The following is a 19,013-nucleotide window of genomic DNA, read 5'->3' as shown; positions in this document are numbered from 1 at the left end:
CTAAAGCGACTTGACTTTATTGCTGTGAGTGTACACTATTTTCTCTCATTTGTAACTGTATTTCACTAATATTTCCTCTGTGGGGGAGCAAATGCTCAGGCCCTGTGGAAAATATCTCTGCCCAGAAGTCTTAGAATGACTGGTCAAGTTGCCTCATGCCCCCTCACTCTTTTTACTTTCTCTCCCTCTATTTTCCCTTATGTGGGAGTGAGTTCCTTGTTCTTTGCATTTAATGATTGAGTTTTCTTAAATATTTGGTAGTAGAAATAGGAAAACTCCCATACTGGCTTCATTATGCTATCCATCTGTTGTCCTCTCCAAGAAATGCTTCAGTGAACACTTCTCCCTCCTTTGGAAATGTAATGTTCTCTGTCTGCCTGGCACTGCTGACTCAACATCTCTTTGGGAGGACAAGTGAATTTGATGAAGAATTTCATCTATAATTGAAATAACTTCTTGTTCCTGTGAAATGAATGCAGAGAAGTGTGTTTTCAGAATGGAAACACCAACAACTTCCAAAATGCTAAAGGGCTATGCCCAAACTTCACTTACCCCTTAAATTACTGTTTAAAAAAAATCATGTTGCCTTTCTCCGTAACAGTTGAAACCTCAGACGCTGGTGGGCAATGCATATGTAAGTCCCTGCCAACCCTCCACCACTAGGCGTTTGAGCTGGGGAAGAATCTTACATTGATGAACTTGTTGGTGAATAAAGTGGAACCTTGACTTAACATTCCATTTTGGATGATGGTCTCCTCTCTTCGTTTGCCTTTTGTACACACACATTAACCGTATTCTCCATCTCTGTACCTCAACTACCTAGAGGATCCCACTGTGTTGCCTATGTGGGCTCTCATTTTCTCTACTTTCTCCCTATCCCTTTCACCTCAGGGGTAATATTGGTAATACTGAGGATAGAGACAGGTTCTTACAGACTGAAGATAAGAACAGATAATGGTATTGCAATGTTCAATTACCAAAAAAGGTGGGACTGCTACCTTCACTGTGGCTGGTAATCCTCTTAGGCAGACTTTGCATACATCAAAGAGGGGCTTAATATTTAATTATCCTCCCAATGCCCAAAGTAGTGGCCCCACAAATCACTGTGCTGCTGGGCAAGCAGCCAGCTCCTGCAAAATTAAACACTGTCTATGTGAGTGAGCCTTCCACCTCACTCCTTTTCAGAGAAGCAGCAATTTCTACTGTTCTAATGGTTAGTTAACAGAATTAGAAATTCACAGACCCTCGTTTTCTAGCAGTTTGAGGGTTTTTTATTTTCATTTTAGAAATGTGCCCCGGGATGGCATGGGGGAAAGAAGTGGGCATGTGGTGGAAGGGGGAGGAGGTGGAATGTGTTGTATCAATCCCTTTGGATTAATACAATTAATCTGTAGTTTATCTGAGTTTTTCAGCTTTTGTAATTTTCTAGCTAAGTGGTGCATCAAAAATGTGAGTCAAAATACTGATGTTTCCTTTAAAAACTTCCAAGCCTCAGCACATCAAACTCTTCCCCCATTTTTATATAAAAGAGAACATGGGCCTTAGAGTTTTGCCTTTTAATTTTTCAGTATGTCTGATTTGTGGATGTAAGTGATCACCAGGAAGAATTAATTTAAGTCAAGATTTAACCTTATTACAAAGTCATGTATTTTGCCTACTTTGAAACTTTCGAGGCCATATTAACCCTTCTGGCCAGAGACCAGCTCAATTTCATTTGCCAAAATGTTAACAAAATATGTGCTGGTCTGTCAGACGAAACTCAAAAGCATAACAGAATCTCAGCACACAAAGCCATACTTAATTCCTTAAAAGTAACTTACTGCTGCCTGCCTTAAATGTCCTCAAGCTAACATTCATGGGTACGAGTTGATGTTAGGAATATGAGTGCACACACACAGACAGCCGATCTCTAAGCGCCATGGATCACAGAGTCCTGGAGCTAGGGGAGGCCCTCAAAAGCTTCCCAGCTCAGTAGTCATCTTCTATCGAAAAAGACATGGATATCCAGAAATGACAAGTTACTTCCTCAGATTTTTGCTTAAATCTCATCTTTTCTAAAATGACTACACAGCCTAAAGTAACCACTCAGACACAATCTATTTTATTGGTCTTAATTCTCTATAAATCACTTCCTACTACCTGCTAGCTTCTTCCTACTTATATTTCCCTTTATTATATGATGTCTTTCTCCCATTATAATATAAACTCCACAGAAACAGAAATCTCACAGACACTCAATAAATACTTGTTGAATTAATGAGTATTAAATCTTTAAAAACTTGTCCAAGGTTACCTCAAGGTGGCAAGGCTAGGACTCCTGACTTTCAATGTGATGTTCTTCCATTAAAGATGAAAAGGATTTTGCGAATCATTGCAAGATGATTTGCTTGGAATAATGGAAAGGTGTCCTTATGGCATGGCCTGGTGCTTTTAGATTGGTACTGTTTTATTAGTTTCCAAACTTTGCTGACAGTGATTTCTGACCAACCTATTGCTTCTCACATAGCAGGAAACAAGTCACAGACATGTTTGTCCAGTTTTGAGCAAGAGACTTGAAATGTTAGAAAAGATGATTAAAGTTGAGAGAGTACCCATGTGCTGGGTTCTGCAAATATTCGGAGGTGTTGAAAGTCTCTTTTCATGAACAAAAGGTTCTTTTCTTTAAAGATAGTCCCTCTGTCTACTGTCATAATTGGGGCAGGAGAGGGGCCTGAGGGATGTGTACTATGTGTGTGCACATTAAAACTGTACTGCAGAGTGGGACCATCTTCTCTGTTTTGAGTGAGGTCACATGACTGTGTAAGGTGACACAGCTTGTGAGTGATAGAGCTGCAGCTCCAACCCAGTTCTGCCCAACCCCAAAGCCTATGTTTTTGACCTTATGCTGCACTTCTTCCCATTTGCCAGGAAAATGTACTTAGCTCTAGTATCTGTGTGTGTGGCATTGGACTACACAGGGCATGCTCCACGGCCTTTTCCCCTTCTGTTGTAATTTTATATGGATTGAATTTGATTAGACAGGAGAAATCAAGAGTTTGAAAGAGAGCAGAAAACATTTCTTCATCCTTTAGCATTTGACAGTATCTCAATAGATAGCACTATATATGTTAACTATAGCTTAGTTAAAATGTTGAAAATGCTGTGCCTAATAGCTGTTGTTTTAGCAGAGCACTTGTGAATTACTCATCAAATATCCTTCAGGCATACATTCCATGTCATGAACTGTGAGTCCAGAAAAATATAGACAGGGCATTTACTGGTAAAGTGTATGAGCACTGAAGTCAAGTCACGCAGACCTGAATTCAAACCCCAGCGTCACCACTCATTAGCTGGGAGAAGTTAGTGAATCTCTGACAACCTCAGTTTCCTCATTTATAAAATGGAAATAATACGCTATTGTTAGGATTAAATAGGATAATACCAGTAGGGCCCTAATTTCAGTCCAGTTAACTGGACATCATTGAGTGAGCACATCTGTAACCCTGGCTACTCAGGAAGTAGAGGTAGGAGGATCGCAATCTGAAACCAGCCCAAGCAAAAGCATGAGACCCTATCTGAAAACAAACTATAAAAATGAAAGGACTTGGGATGTGGCCAAGTGGAAGGTGTCAGGCCCTGAGTTCAATCCCCAATACTGGAAAAAAAAAGTCAATACCCTAAAATGTTTAGGTGCCAGGATAGATGTCTGCACGTCTGCACAGAGCAAGGGTTCAAGTGTATACATAGTCATTCTGTCTGAAGGCAGTGAGGAAAGACTACTCTGATGAGGTGACATGCAAACCAAGTTCAGCACAACTGGTGTGTGGTGTAAAAGCAGAAAGTAGCAAGAAATGAAAGTGGAAAGGAGCAGACAGACTAGAGAGCCTGGGGCATGCTCAGGCAGCATGGAAGTGCAATGCCAAACAGGAGCAGATTTCTGTGGTGCGATGTCCTCTGACCTCTGTGTGAACAATGGACTGGAGGGGTCTGGCTAGTAGGATATCAGTTAGAGGACCAATATGCTGGTCTAATTGCCTCAATTTGATATGAGCTATGGAGATAGGAGAGGGTAGAAAAAGAACTTAATAAGTTAATGTCAGTGGGATTGATGACTGCTTAGATGTCAGGGATGAGCAGAAACTTTGATGCTGCTCTGAATTTCCCTCGAGGTATGAGAAGGCGGATGTGCTGCTACTCAACATGGAGACACTAGTTTTATGGAAAAAAACACAAAGTTCACGGAAGTCATTAGCATGTTTTAATTCTGAGCAGCATTTTCTGAAGTGCTGGGGAAGTAGTGGAGAAAGCGGGAGGCACAATTTATCCCCTTCACAAAAGACTTTGTTCTTAGGCTTAATGTGTCTTAGCTAACAATGACAATCTCGGAGGTAAACTTGAGTTTAGCCTGTGTCCCTGGAGTAGGTTCACTCTTACACCCTTGTGTCTCCCAGCTTTGTAGTGGGTGATCAGATCTACCTAGATCTGATCACCTCAGCAGTCATCTCTTAATTGACGGTATTTGCTTTTCTATCCTTTTATGTAATAGAGAAAAAAATGAAAGGAAAAGGAATAGCTAGGGCATGTGAGTGTTGGGCGGCAGCAGAGGAAATGGAATAGCTGGGCACACCTTACTCTGTTTTGAAATAATTTTAGATCTACCAAAAAAAAAAGTTGCATTAATTGTGCAAAGACTTCTGTATATTTTTCACTCATATTCATCAAATATTAACACGTCAGATAAAGACAACTAACATTGATATAATATTCTTATCTAACATACATCTAGCTCACCTGTTGTCAGTTGTCTCACTCATGTCTTCTCCTGATCCAACCCACGTCACATACTGAATTTAATTGTCACGTCTCCTTGCATCCTTTATTCAGAAACAGTTCTTTGGTCTTGTTTGTTTGGTTGGTTTTTTTTTATTACCTTGACATTTTTAAAGAGCACTAGCAAATTATTTCATAAAATGTCCCTCAGTTTGACTTTGTAATGTATTCAGGTTTTGCATTTTTAATAAATAACTTGTGGGAAGATACTGTGAGATTGTGTTTATATTCCAGTTCTCATTATACTCCTTATACTAATTCCAACGTGAATTGATTATTGCTGAGATAATTACAATGTCGTACTTAGCAAATGGTGGGGTTTTTCAATCATTTGTTCCCCCTACCACCAATTTTATTTATATATTCATATCAGTATACTTCTGTACTTTCTGTGTCAAGCCCTGGATTCAGTCATTGATTTTAGAGTCTTGGGTCCGTTCATCAAAGAATGGTATTTAAAAGCCAGCGTTTGGTGCTAGGTGGTCTCATTGGTAGTATGGTGTTGTAGCTTATAAATCCACTAAGAGGACAGACCTTGGAAATAAATTGATAAATATGTGTGTATAGATATGCATAAATCTATATCTGCTTCTGTATTAATCTGTATACACAAATATGCTTATATTGGTACCTCTGATTCAGTCCTACACACAGAATTCATTCTGTCCTTCCCCCTTTCCTTATATATAAACTCTCTCTGTCAGAAAGACTTGGTCCTAATTACTCATAATTTCTTTATATATTTGTTCAAGCCTAGGGTAATTCCTGTAGTAATTTTAGAATTTCCAACCCACTTACTAGCTAATATATATCTTACAATTCTTTTGTCTTTAGACTGAAAAATACAGTTCTTTTGTCTTTAGTACTGAAAAATACTTTGTTATTTGATGCTACTAATTCTTTCTTTATGTTTATGCTCCACATAAACACACAAACGTACACCATCCCCTGTATGATTATCTTATTCACTAACAGTTAAATTGGGTTCTTTTTTTTCCTATTTTATCTTTGTTACTACATGAGACTTTAGCATGGAATGCAAGAGATCATTCTCTTGGACTTAGTGGCGACTTTTTTTTTTCTTAAGGTATTTTGAAGTTTGGGCATTCTTAGCTTACAAATTCACTAGACATATCTTTAAAGAATCTGTAGGTAGATACATAAGTCTCTTTGGATAATTTCTAACTGAAATTAAAAATTACAGTCAAAATAAAAATTCTGGAAGCTGCAATAACAATCTGTTTTCACTTAAGCTGAGAACATACTACTTGTACTGTTTGTTTCCTTGTTTTTGAGGACCTTCCATGATTAAACATTCGGCTTTGTGTATATGTCTTATTTAAATATTAACTACAGCTGATGTAATTGCATCACTCCATTCATCATATAGGGAATTAGGCTAAAAGTGGTTAAGAACTTTGTACAATATTGCAATACTAAAATATGGCAGACTAATGTATAAAAATGAACTATTAATAATCATAGCTACCATAGTGGCTCAGTGTCAAGTCATTGCTAGATACCCTTGTCTGTATGTAGGTTCTACTCTATTATGTTGTGTTATACTGTATTATTCTCAAAGTAATCTGAAAGGTTAGGTGTTATTACCTTTATCTATGAATGCACCGATGCTCAGGTCTTTTTCTGTGGTGACATAGCTATTAAGTGGTAAGACCAACATTCAAATGTGAGTCTAAATGACTCACTAAGGAAAAAATTTCCAGCTGTATGAATTATTCTATTAATACTTCATCAACTTTATCTAAGACACAGAGTCTGGCCTTGAAAAATTAGCTTCACTAGCAGCTCTTCAAAGTAAACACAGGTGTATTTATTAGGGCTCATATAGCATGAGCAGTTATTTGTCCTAGAGAAAAAACATTGTAAGGCAAATTCTTTCCTCTAATTTAACACAATAATTTTTCATCTATCATATGTTTCACTTTAAAAGTGTTTCATAAATGTTATATTTAGCCATGTGAAAATATGTATTATTCATTGAAGTTACATGCTGAGTGGGGAGTGATTATGGCATGTTTTATTGTGTGATTTCTGTGTTTAAAGGTGTAATAAAGTAAGTAGGATGCTGTAAAAAGTGGCTCAGAATTGCAATTGTTGACCTCTTCTATGAGTTCATGTTTATATGTTCACAGAGGGGTAGAAATCCCTTGGGAACCTCAATTTCTGTTCTTCCCTTGGGGTCCCCCCAACTCAAAGTCATACTTTCTGTGCCTTGGGGGAGGCTTTGTAAAACACAGTGGAAAACCATGGATTCTCCAGCAGCCTACACACAGCCACCCATTTTCTTATTATACCTTCAGAGATAATTAAAGAGTGAAGGCTTTTCTCATTACCAGGTCTGGAACCAAAAGCAAAAAAGACTTCAGTCTCTCATCTCTTTATTCCTCTTCAGGGTACCCTTGTGACTCTGGTAGACCTGCTCACCTCAGCATGGGCAAGGAAGGCTCTTTGGAACTGTCAGGCTGTCTCAGCACCACACTTTGCATTTATTATAAAGCACAAGGTTACATGTTTATGAATCTTTCTTAATATCTGCCACCTGGTTTTTGGTTCTATAGTAAATGGGAAAATGTGCCAGAAAAGAATAGTACCTTTTAATATTTAAACTTCAGCAGTATTTTCATGATTTTATGTTTACTTTTTGATAAAATCCATAACTCAGAAATGAAAAATCATAATGCATGTCCCATTTGTATTTTCTTGTCTAATAGTACTAATAAATGCTATAATTAATAGTAATAACAGCAGCAATAATATTACTGAGTAGTGACTGAGTGCCAGGCACTGGTTTAAGTACTGCTTAGATGGGTGGGGAAAGTCGCTAGTTAACAGTTTATGACAGGTTTTAGTCTTCTCATATTTCCCTTCCCCAGAGATACTGCTTAGATCTAGTGGACAGGTTGCCCACCTGAAACCTTGCCAAAGGAGTAGCTTAACAGACAGGGATCTAGTATTGCTAAGAGTCTGCTCTGTTCTCCTTTTCTGCTTTTATATTTCTACTGAACCAAGATGTTTCAGTTTGCATTTTGAAGCCCACATACAAAGACATTTCAGTATTACTTCATTATGTTCATGAAAGGAATTGCACACTTTGCATCTTTAAATGAGTATCATCCTATAGTCTCTTAGAAGTCAGCTAAAGGCTCACCATTTCTTAAGAGAGGTAAGAAGAGTGTGACGATTAATATCACTACCTCCAATAATAATCCTCTTTAGCTTTGCAATATTTTTCTCTTTGCAAAATACTTTTATATGCATTAACACCAGTTTCTTATTTGTAAATATCTGAAGATGCAATAAGCTATTACCAGGGCCTGTAGGAAGATGTGTATTTCAGGAGAGCTGTCTTAGTTCAAGGTTATTTGGATTCACTTTCAGCAGCCACAGAGAAATTTAAGGTAAAAATTCTTCAACTGAGAACAAGTGACTTAGACCACTCTTTCAACGACAATGCATCTGTGTCTGATAAGGAGACTGAAGCTGCTTGACAAATCAACAACAGCAAGGTTCAGTGGAAGCCTCCTAATTAATGAGGAGAGAAACAGCATTTTGAGAGACTGAGTGGAAAAGACCCTTTTGAGCCACATTTGAATTTTGCCCTTTAAAATGTCATCATGTTTAGTTAGTGTCAGTAGGCAATAGTCACTGACTACATGGATGTCTGTAAGATATTGGACATTTTCACCTCCAGGATTTCTATGCATTTAATGGGCAAAGGCAGAGTGGTACAAGAAGTTTGTGTTACTACAAACTTCTTTTTTTTAACTACTTTTACAAAGTAAAAGAAAATGAAATAAATAACAAATTTTCTCATTTATTTTCCCCTTAATTTGTGGAAGGTCTGCTTAAGAGTCATCTCAAATACCACATTTATTGCACAAATAAATGAGATTTTAAAAAAGAGATCAAAGTTAACCCATTATTCCATTTTCCTTGAATGCCCACATTTCTCTGTGTTCCTGTCACATCTGCCCATAGACATGATTCCTAGTGAAGAGATCGTGGCACAAACCTGTCTTTCTGCTTTTTTGCATTTGGAGCACTGTGTGAATGATCATGTAAATAATGCCTAACGTTTATCATATGCCTACCATGTACCAGTCTCTTTGCTAGTAATTTTATTCCCATTGTCTTAATATTCAAAAGCATCATATGTGTTTTTATCTCATGAAAGAGAAGATTAAGCCTCCAAAAAGTATCATCTCCAAAATAAATATTTTTCAGTAGTACTTTTCCTTCAACATTTTGAATGGTGCACATTGAATCGAATTGACCTTTCATCTTTAATTTCACAATGTCTTTATTGAGATATGTGAGACATCTGATAGCCACCTAATGTGGAAAGAGATTAAAAAAAAAAACTTCAAAAATAAGCAAGACAGTATGGTCCAGCTCCCAGTTAGAAGACTAACTTAGAAAACTTAGAGCTTCTCGCCAGGTACCAGTGGCTCACGCCTATAATCCTAGCTACTCAGGAGACAGAGATGAGGAGGATCATGGTTTGAAGCTAGCACAGGCAAACAGCTCATGAGACCTTATCTCACAAAAACCCTTCACAAAAATAGGGTTGGTGGAGTGGCTCAAGGTGTAGGCCCTGAGTTCAAACCCCAGCCCTGAAAAAAAAAAGTAAAAAAAGCAAACAGAGCTTCTCTAGTTTGTTGAATCTGTACTTGCCACCACTGACTCTGGGACTGTTGAGCCCAGTACCACATCTATGGTGAGGTTGCTGATGCTTGAGATGTCCTCCACACAGAGCTCTTGTGTGGGTCAGCTGACTTGCTGGGCTAGGAAGTTATTTCAAAATCTGTAAAGTGCTCTTGGGTGATTATTCCACAGCAAAATGATGTGGGACTTGGAGGCAGGCTACGGAGGACTGGGTGGGTCACTGTGCAAATGGGTTGCCAGAGTAATGATCAATAATTCCATGGTACATCCACGTGTTTGAGAGAATGGAGAATTCATGGAGTGACTTTTTCAGATGGCTTCTTGAGATCAGAACCAGAATGACTATTAAATTAAATGTTTTAGAAACATGCATTCATGCAGACAGTTTAGCACACGTGTAAGTAATATCTCTTCTCATTATCCTTTCAAGGTGTCATTATCTGAATGCCTCTGTATACAACACTGTCATGAATGCCTGTCCCCAAATATGGAGTGTCTGTGTTTAGAGAGCCTAGAAGGGAATAACCAGATTTGACTTTTATACTGAAGCCTGTTTTTTAACCTAAAATATCAAGCATTTTCTCCACAGAGGTACTGGGGATGTGATTTGCTCTAGAACTGCCTCAGCATAAAAGAGAAATCATTCAGTTATTCAGTGAGAGGAAAAATGAGTATTCTGTATTTGACAAAGACTTCTTTTGTGTTAGAAATGGAGATGCAAATGAAGGATATTTTACTTTATTTTGATTTATAGCAGAAACATCCTCTGACAGTTGCACTCCAAGAAAATCTCTAACATCAAGTTAGAGAAATGTTCTAGACAACATGTAGGATAACAGAAATTAATTTTGGATCATTTAAACTTTTAAAACCCACTTAATATTGAGTATGGTAAAATATTACAATTCTCATCTGAAAATTGTGTGTGTGTGGTTGGTTCTTTTATTTTTTTGGTGCCAGTACTGAAGTTTGAACAGGGCCTTGGGCTTGCCAGGTGAGCAGTGCTCTACCTCTTGAGCCCCACCCTCAGCCCTTTTTTGCTATAGACATTTTTTGAATAGGCCTTACATTTACTCACGGACTGACCTGAACTGCAATCCTTCTATTTATGTTTTCCACGTAGCTGGGATGACAGGTGCCTACCATCAAACTGAGGATGGTCAAGATGGGGCGTCTCAAACTTTTTTACCCAAAGGTCTTGAACCACAGTCCTTCCTTTTCCACCTCCTAAGTAGTTAGGTTTACAGACATGAGCCACCACACCCAGCTTTGAATTCAATAAAGTTAAAAACCACTCTGCAATTTTGTAGTTCTAAACAATTTTGATACAATTGTTTGAAACTGAGTAAGGCATAGAGCTTTTGAAGTTTTGTATATTAGTCCGTATTTCACTACTGTAATGAAATATTTGAGGTGGCAAACTTTATGAAAAAAAAGAGATTTATGTAACTCATATTGCGAGAGGATCAAGAGCGTGCCCTGGCATCGCCTCAACCCCAATGAGGGCTTCCTGGCTGTGTTGCACCCTGGTAGGAGCATGTATTTAAGGGAGAGGTCACATCGTCCATGGAAGCTCAGACCTGGGGTTTCACAGTCCCTTCTACCCCCATGACCCCAGTGACCTTAGCACTTCTCAGCCCTACCTCTGAAAGGTTCCATGGCACCTCACATTGCCACACTGAGGGCCAAGCTCCCAACACATGCATCTTTGGGTGACCACATCCCAAAACCATAGTGGTTTATTGCAGTTTGGGTTTGGTTTAGTTTTTGATAGTGTTAAATTTTCTTTTAGCACATTGTAAAAGTTTTCAAAAGAGTGTTTAATCACAGTAATCAAATTTAGACTGGGCTTGGTGGCTCATGCTTATAATCCTAGCCATCTGGGAGGCAGAGATAAGGAGGATCATGGTGCATCTGAAGCGGGCCCCAGGAAAAAAGCACACCATATCAAAAAAATGACTAAGGCAAAAGGGGCTGGAGCTGTGACTCAGAGCACCTGCCTTGCAAGAGCAAGGCCCTGAGTTCAACCCTAATATTGCCCCCAAAAAGAAATCAAATTTACATTCTTCTGTAAACCGATGCAGTCACCTTTGCCACTAGTTTCAAGTATGTATTTCTGCTTCCAGGTGTACGTTGCCGACATTGAGAATGAGGAGAGCCGCTATTCTCTCTTCATGCAGCTCCTGGAATCAAGTCACCAGGAGGTTGAATTTCAGCACTTAATTTTGCTCTTACAAGCTTGGCCACCTATGAAAAGTGAACGTGTGTAAGTATTAGAATAAATTAGCCTAATTGGCCTCATTGGTCTGGACTTTAGTTCTAAAAATGTAGCATCTTCAAAAGAACCAATGAAAGATAAAATACAGGTATCCCCCAATCTGAGGGGCATATGCCCAAAGATCTCCAGTGAGTGCCGGGACTTGGGGCAGTGTCAAACCCTATGTGAACCATGTTCTGTTCTGTGCATACATGCACAGATTTAATGCCTTTTCATCTTTTTTCATTATTGTTGTTGTGCTGGGGTTACAGTGTAACATTTATAAATGTTCTTATAATATATCATAGCTGAGTTCGCCCCCTCCATCATTCTCTTTTATCTCCCCTTCCCCCATTCCTGGAATAGTTTCAATAGGTCTCATTTTTCCATTTACATAGTTGAGCACATAATTTTTCCACCACCTTTTCACCTTAACTAAGCACTTGCCATACTGTGGCAGTAATTTTTGCAGTTTAAGGTACATCAAAACTAACATGATTTTTTTTCCCTTCTTCAGAACTTCAGGTAGAAGATTCATTCTTACCACAGCTCCCAGCAGCCTCAGCATATCATCCTTGGTTTTTATTCAGTTGAGAGCTTACCACTTTTCACTTACAGGAGGAACTTTATGGCTTCTCTTTGACAAATCCAAATAGCCAGCATCACTACTCGTGTGTGGGGGCCATTATGAAGGAAAGTGAGGGTTACTTAAACACAGTCACAATAACAGTATGACAGTCAGTCTGTTCAGAGACGGCTGTTAGGTGACTAACAGAAGGATAGCATACACTGCATGGATATACAGGATGAATGTGCACTTTAAAACTTATGAATTATTTATGGAATTTTCAACATAATACTTTTGGACTATGGTTGACCATCAGTAACTGAAACCATGAAAAGCAAAATTGTAGACAAAAATTTATGTATATTATCATACTGGGCAAGGTGGCTCATATCTGTAATCCCATCTACTTAAGAGGTGGAAATCAAGAGGATCAGAGTTTGAGGCCATCCTGGGCAAAAAGTTAGCAAGCTCCATCCCAATCAGTAAGTTAGGTGTGGTGATGCACATCTGTAATCCCAGCTGTATGAGAGGCAATAGGTGAGATCTCCATTCAAAATTTGCCCTATGCAGAAACATGAGACCCTATCTGAAAAATACCTAAAGCAAAATAGAGCTGGTTGGGGTGGGGGGCATGGCTCAAGTGGTAGTGTGCTTGCCTGGGAAGCATGAGGCCCTGAAAAAAAAAAAAAAGATGAATGTAATCAGTATTTTCCTCTTAAGAAAACTAAAATATTTTCTGAAATATTGCAATGTCTCCTTGCCTCTAAATTCAGAGATTTTCTTGAAAAGTGTCAGACAAATGCTTGGTAATCCCATCTGAGGTATAATATCAGCACAATGATTTTGTTCTAGTATTTCACCAGGAGATTTCTTGCATGTCTTTTAACACAGTTTACATCATTAACTTGAGAGTCTGTATGGAACAAATGAATGAGTCCACTTGCTGGGATCTTACTCCATTGTGTGCGAGTTACATACATTACTGATCACTCACACAGCAGCCCTGCAAAAGAAGGTGATGCTGCTGTTATAGATGAAGGAACTGAGGCTTGGAAGTTAAATAACTTCAGACACCACACAGCAAACAAGGAGAGAGATCCTGACCAGTCCCTGGCAGCTGCTGCTCATAGCTGTGTGGGGTGCTTCCCCAGCCCTGTGCTGTGAGCCACCTCACTGCACGTCCCGCTTCCCGTGGAAGCAGTGGCCATGTCCCCTCCAAGCACATCCACTGGCTGCCACCTGCCCATTGTCCCTGCCCAGACGCCCACTCCCCCTACGACTCACTCCCCCAGGCTAGTGAGTGTCTCCACGTGTTAAGAGTTAAGGATGATGTGAAGATGAACTACTCTGAGCAGCTTAGGACTGTTGCAGAACATCTGGAAAAGACTTTACCTGAACCCTAGGCTGAGACTTAAGAATGTCTGAACAAACTGAGGAGATGGGGTTTTGTTTTGGTTTGCTTTTCTTGTTTCGGTGGCACTGGAGTTTGAACTCAGGACTTCAGAATTGCTAGGCAGGTGATCTTACCACTTGAGATACTCCACCAGTCCCTGGACTGAACTCTTGATCCTCCTGACGCTCAGCAGCTGGGATTACAGGCATGCAATGGCCTGCACTATTTGAAGCTGCAGTGGACACCACAGGACTTGAGGTTCATGGGGACAGAGCACTTCCCTTCAGCCCCCACTCCTCTTGTCACAGTTGCCTTGGGACCTGGTTGTTAAATGCAGGGTCCTGAGTCCCAGTCCCAACTTCCAACTCTCTGGAATGGGACCTGGAAATGTGTTTCTAACAGACTTCAGGGGAGGACAACGTGGAGCAGGTGGGGGCCCGTGACTACGCTAGGAAATTAGGAGGGTTGAATTGTAGATTTCTTCACTCCCTCTTTTCTGAATTCCAAATACAGTACTTCTGGTAGATTTGTTAACTCTGCCTGTACACTTTCTTTTTTACCTTTAGAAAACTGACTATCCAAAGTCATTCACTTTCCCACAAGGACCAAAGCAGTTTTACTTAAGACAATTATTACATTTAAAACCCTAATGCCTTTATAGGTAAATCTCTGTTAATTTTCATAGGTATAGGCTTACTGTTTAAGTTACCTGCAAAGTGGAACTTGTAAATCGCTAACCTGCATGTGACAGACTCCTTTGTTACAGAGTTAGTGTGGTACCCTTGTCCTTGCCTTCCTGGCTCAAACTGATAGTCCTGCAGGAGAATGTAGGCTGGGATCCTTTCATCAGAAATGCTTTTGAGCATTTTTTTTCCCTAAACAAGCCAATGTCCGACTTTAACACTTCCAAAATAATGGGAGGGGGAGAGAAGGAGGGAGGTAAGGATGGTGTGAAAATGGCGGCGTCTTGCCAGTCCACACAGTAAGTTTAAAGTTAAAGACTTTGTGTACATGATGGTGTGCCAGTACAAGGTGAGTATCCCTTTGCTGCAATGCCTGGGTCCAAAAGGGTTTCAGATTTCAGACTTTGGAATATTTGTGTGTACATCATGAGGTACTTGTGGATGGGACCCAAATGATCTAAACACAAAATTCACTCTTATACACAGTCTGAATGTGATTTTGCACAACATTTTTAGTGGATCTGCAGTTTGATTGTGACCTGTCACATGGAGTCAGGCATGAAATTTTTCATTTATGGCATCATGTCAAAACTCAAAAAGTTTCATATTTTGGAGCATTTTGAATTTCAGATATTCAGATTAGGGGTGCTTATCCTGTACCAACTTTGATTTTTAGTGTTTGTCCCTTGTAGGAATATGCAAGTAGAATAGATTTGCACCTATGGAAGTTGTGGAGTTTTCATGAAGTTTCTCACAGCTGCCTGGTGAAGCATGTTTTTTGATAATTTGTTGTCAGAGCCACATTGTCCATTGGTTCACTGTGCTACAGACCATTGTGCTACAGTGAGTGGGCCCAGGAGAGAAAAGCCCAGAAGAATGGAGGCACATTCTTGAGCTTAAGAAAACTTCTCACTCCACTCAACACTCCTAGAGCTCTGCTGCTACCTGAAATAAGCAGCATTCTTTGTCCCCACAGACTGTTAGTTTGAGCTGATACAGCAAGGTTTTGCCAAAAGCTAGTATTGTCAGTGCCCTTGTCACTGTTACACTTGAAAGTGTTTTCAAGGGACAAGGAATAGAATTCTTTCAAGGGGAGGACAACCCCTAGCTGTTCAATGTCTGGAATCTACTGCTCTGCTAAGGAGACAATAGACTTTTTTTTTTTTTTTGGTGGGAATGGGTTTGAACCCAGGACTTAGGCTTGCAAAGCAGGCACTCTACCACTTGAGCCATACCTCCAGTCCATTTTCCTCTAGTTATTTTGGAAATGGGGGTCTCTCAAACTGTTTGCCCAGGCTGGCCTCAATCCATACTCCTCCCAGTTGCAGTCTCCCAAATCGCTAAGATTACAGGTGTAAGCCACCGGTGGCTGGCTGACAACAGACTCTAAGTAGTAAGAAAATGTTTAACAAATATTAGTAAAATCAGAGCCCTAATCCTGGGGCTGTGAAGTGACTTTACCTTTAACTTGTCTATTTCCATGAAATAGGGGAGAGTGGGAGTCAGAGAGGGGAAGGAACAGGCAAACTGCCTGTTCCCGATACAGAAAACCACAGAGGCACAGGGTGATCTTCTTAGTGCTTGCCTGTGCTTCCTCAGCCCATGTCCCCATCTGACTTTGGCAGTGCACTGTATGCATGTCTTTTCTGTGTTACAAGTTCTCATCTGAAACATCCTGTGTAGCTATCTTAAACAAATAAAAATATCATTCTTTTTTCTTTTCAAAAATGGAGAACAGGAAGGCAAAACAGGTCCTGTGTGGGAGATTGGTACCAGTGGGAGGGGAAGGATGTAAGTAAAGTGTGAAGGAGGTGAATATGGTGGGAATATTATGTATGTTTGTATAAAAATGGAAACATGAGACCTATAGAAACTATTCTAGGAATGGAGGGGGATAAAGGAGAATGATGGAGGGATGAATTCAACTATGATACGAGAACTTTTGTAAATGTCACAGTATGCTCCAGTACAACTTATAACAAATAAATAAATAGAAAAAATTAAAATTCTTCTCACAGTTGTGAGAGCTTTAATCACTTCCAGTACTGTGCATTTTCTCCATTAGAAGCAGCATACCCAGTAACCCATGGCTGAGACTGGCTACAGTGATGCTGACCAGATGCACGGTGGAGAACAAGGAGGAATTGGGGAATGAAGTGTTGAAAATCTGCCGCTCTTTGTATAACACTAAGCAGATGCTGCCTGCAGAGGTGAGTGGATATTTCAAGTGGCTTTCCCTGGGGATACACTTTTTCTTGTCAAAATCCCTTATTCTAAGCAATCCCAGTGACTGTACTTGAGGACATTTAGCTTAAGCCATTACTGATAAAGCCCATAATTTGTAACCGATCAAATTAAGAAATGCAGTGCTGAAAGGATGCTTTGAAGGAGTTTTCTTTCTGTTAAAGCTCTGAAGCTGTATATATTTCTTTTACAAGTCCCAGAGCATAAGCCAGTTTCAGGCCCTCTGGATGCCCTTCTGTGTCTAACCCAAGTTGATGTTCTAGGGGTCAGGGTGGCCCATGCATTATCTATCGGAAATTGGCCAGTTACAAAGTTGTTGGCAGCATTTGCAATCCCCTCACCAGGTAACCAATCAACCACTCTGCTTTTTACATACTTTTTGACACCATTACAAAGAAATTACTTAACTACAGTATTTATTTTCTGCAACATATGGTAAAAATTCAACCACTTCCAGTTTGACCTTTGTGCTCTATTTGATCCCATTATTTGACTGTCACAGAGATTTTCTTTTGTGTGTGTGTTTGTGTGTGTATACATATATGTAGACGTGTGCATACAAACATTTCTGCATTCTCTTAATTATAACCCTCTGCTGCACATCCTACCACATTAGTGTATGGTTTGAACAATTTATATGTCTTAAGTTTAAGCATTTGGATAACGGTATTAAATTGATTAGTTGGTTTTGAGTTTCTACCGGATAGGAAATAAACTTGAAAATAAAACCATAAATACGATCCTTTGACTTCTTATTCTAATCACTGAAAGAAACTGTTCTTACTATGAATGCACATGTAGTGAATGGTTTTCGGAATGAGAGACTAGATAAGTGGTTTTTGATTGAATTTTACAATATTTTATCCATTTAAGGAAGTCTTCCAACCAACAAACAACCAGTTTTTCTATAAAATATTTTAAGTGCCAACACCAAAAATAGCATCCCTTTTCTTCAGTGGAGTGGGATTGAGCTGTGACCTGCTCTGCCATATTGAGGGCACCTGGAGGGTGGGAACCATGGTTGGATTATCTCTGTCACCAGGGCAGAATTCAGCACACTCCCTTCAGTGGGCTCAATGTAATTTCTTATCTGCACCAGGGTATGTAAGCAACAGGGTAAGAGTATGTGAAGGCTTCACCTTTGCCCTAGTGTAAACTAAGAGTGAGATTGTCTGTTCAGGAACAAGTACCAGAAGTGTCCTACTGTCAGTTCTGTGCGGTCTAGGTTACTTAGGATCTGAAGGTACTGTCTGACAAGCTGCTGGTAGTGTTTTAACTGAGGTCGGCTAGCACTCAGGCTTTCACTTACACTGTCTCCTTTAGCTCACCAATACCCATGACAGTGGATGGAGGTCAAGGCTCTTGATCTAGTTGCCTTAAGCAATGGATGCTGCTTCTAATCCTCCAATCAAGTCTTTGTGTTAAATGCTGGAATATCTGCTGCATGCAGTTGCACACATTTTATTGTCAACTTTCCCTTTTCCATAATACTTCTTTCAAAAATGGCCTATAGAATTCAGCCTCTAAATTATCAGTTGTTAGGTTGTTAGGACCTTTACCATTGCCTAGAGCAATCTGTTTGGTTTTTTAAATATTTTTATTGGTTTGGTTTTATTATAACTTTTCTAAGGCAAAAAAAAAAAAAAGCAAACTGATATCTTGCTGTTATCTTAGCTGATAACAAGACCTCTGCATCTTTGACCCTGATGTCATCCCTCTGGCTGGCTAATCAACAGTTCATATATTGTCTGCTAGCAACCTGGGAATAGGTAACAGGTATTTTCTGAGTGTCCATAACAGTAGTAAGTCTTCTTTGCATTACACTTCAATTTTAGGTTTCCCTAAAATTATTCTTTTCATTGACTAACGTGTCACAAGTTTGTGCTTTCAGGTTTTTTTGTTTGTTTGTTTGCCAAAAAATAAGATTTGGTAATTAAATATGCTAAATAGGTATGATGTTTCAGCTTCCAATATGCTTGTACACCCAGGTTGAAGAACTTGGACAAATAGAGTAACATATTAAGTTAATTTACAGCGGTCCCGATTGATCTCAGACACAGAGTGACCCACTCCTCATACCCCTCCATGGAGAGGGTTTCCTTGTCTGTCCAACTCTTCCTTAGGACTGGAAGCCCTGGAAGGACAGGGAACAGCATACGTGCAGAGAAGAAGGAGCCCTAATAATGCAGGAATTTTCATAACTAATGTTGGGACTGGGCCATGCACCATCCATTAACTCAAGAAAATCACCACACTCTCCTCACCTTCATCTCCTGGTCTCAGAAAATGATCTTGGGGGGACTGTTGTTCTGTCTCTGCTGCAGTGTCTCCATCCTGCAAGGAGATTGAGTTTAGGCTACCTGTGTGCTGCTT

General features: G+C 39.6%; 1 protein-coding gene across 1 annotated transcript in view; it reads left to right on the top strand.

Annotated features, from left to right (window-relative positions):
• The window catches only part of Nbas (NBAS subunit of NRZ tethering complex), a 361,792-nt gene that overhangs the window by 325,637 nt on the left and 17,142 nt on the right, over positions 1–19,013 (top strand). The window contains exons 49-50 of the mRNA XM_020168280.2: positions 11,622–11,761; positions 16,462–16,606. Of these exons, the coding sequence (XP_020023869.2) occupies positions 11,622–11,761; positions 16,462–16,606 (285 nt within the window). The remainder of the gene's footprint in view (positions 1–11,621; positions 11,762–16,461; positions 16,607–19,013) is intronic.

The sequence above is a fragment of the Castor canadensis genome, chromosome 12, assembly GCF_047511655.1.
Source record: "Castor canadensis chromosome 12, mCasCan1.hap1v2, whole genome shotgun sequence".
Taxonomy (NCBI): domain Eukaryota; kingdom Metazoa; phylum Chordata; class Mammalia; order Rodentia; family Castoridae; genus Castor; species Castor canadensis.
This window is presented reverse-complemented; position numbering and strand designations above follow the sequence as displayed.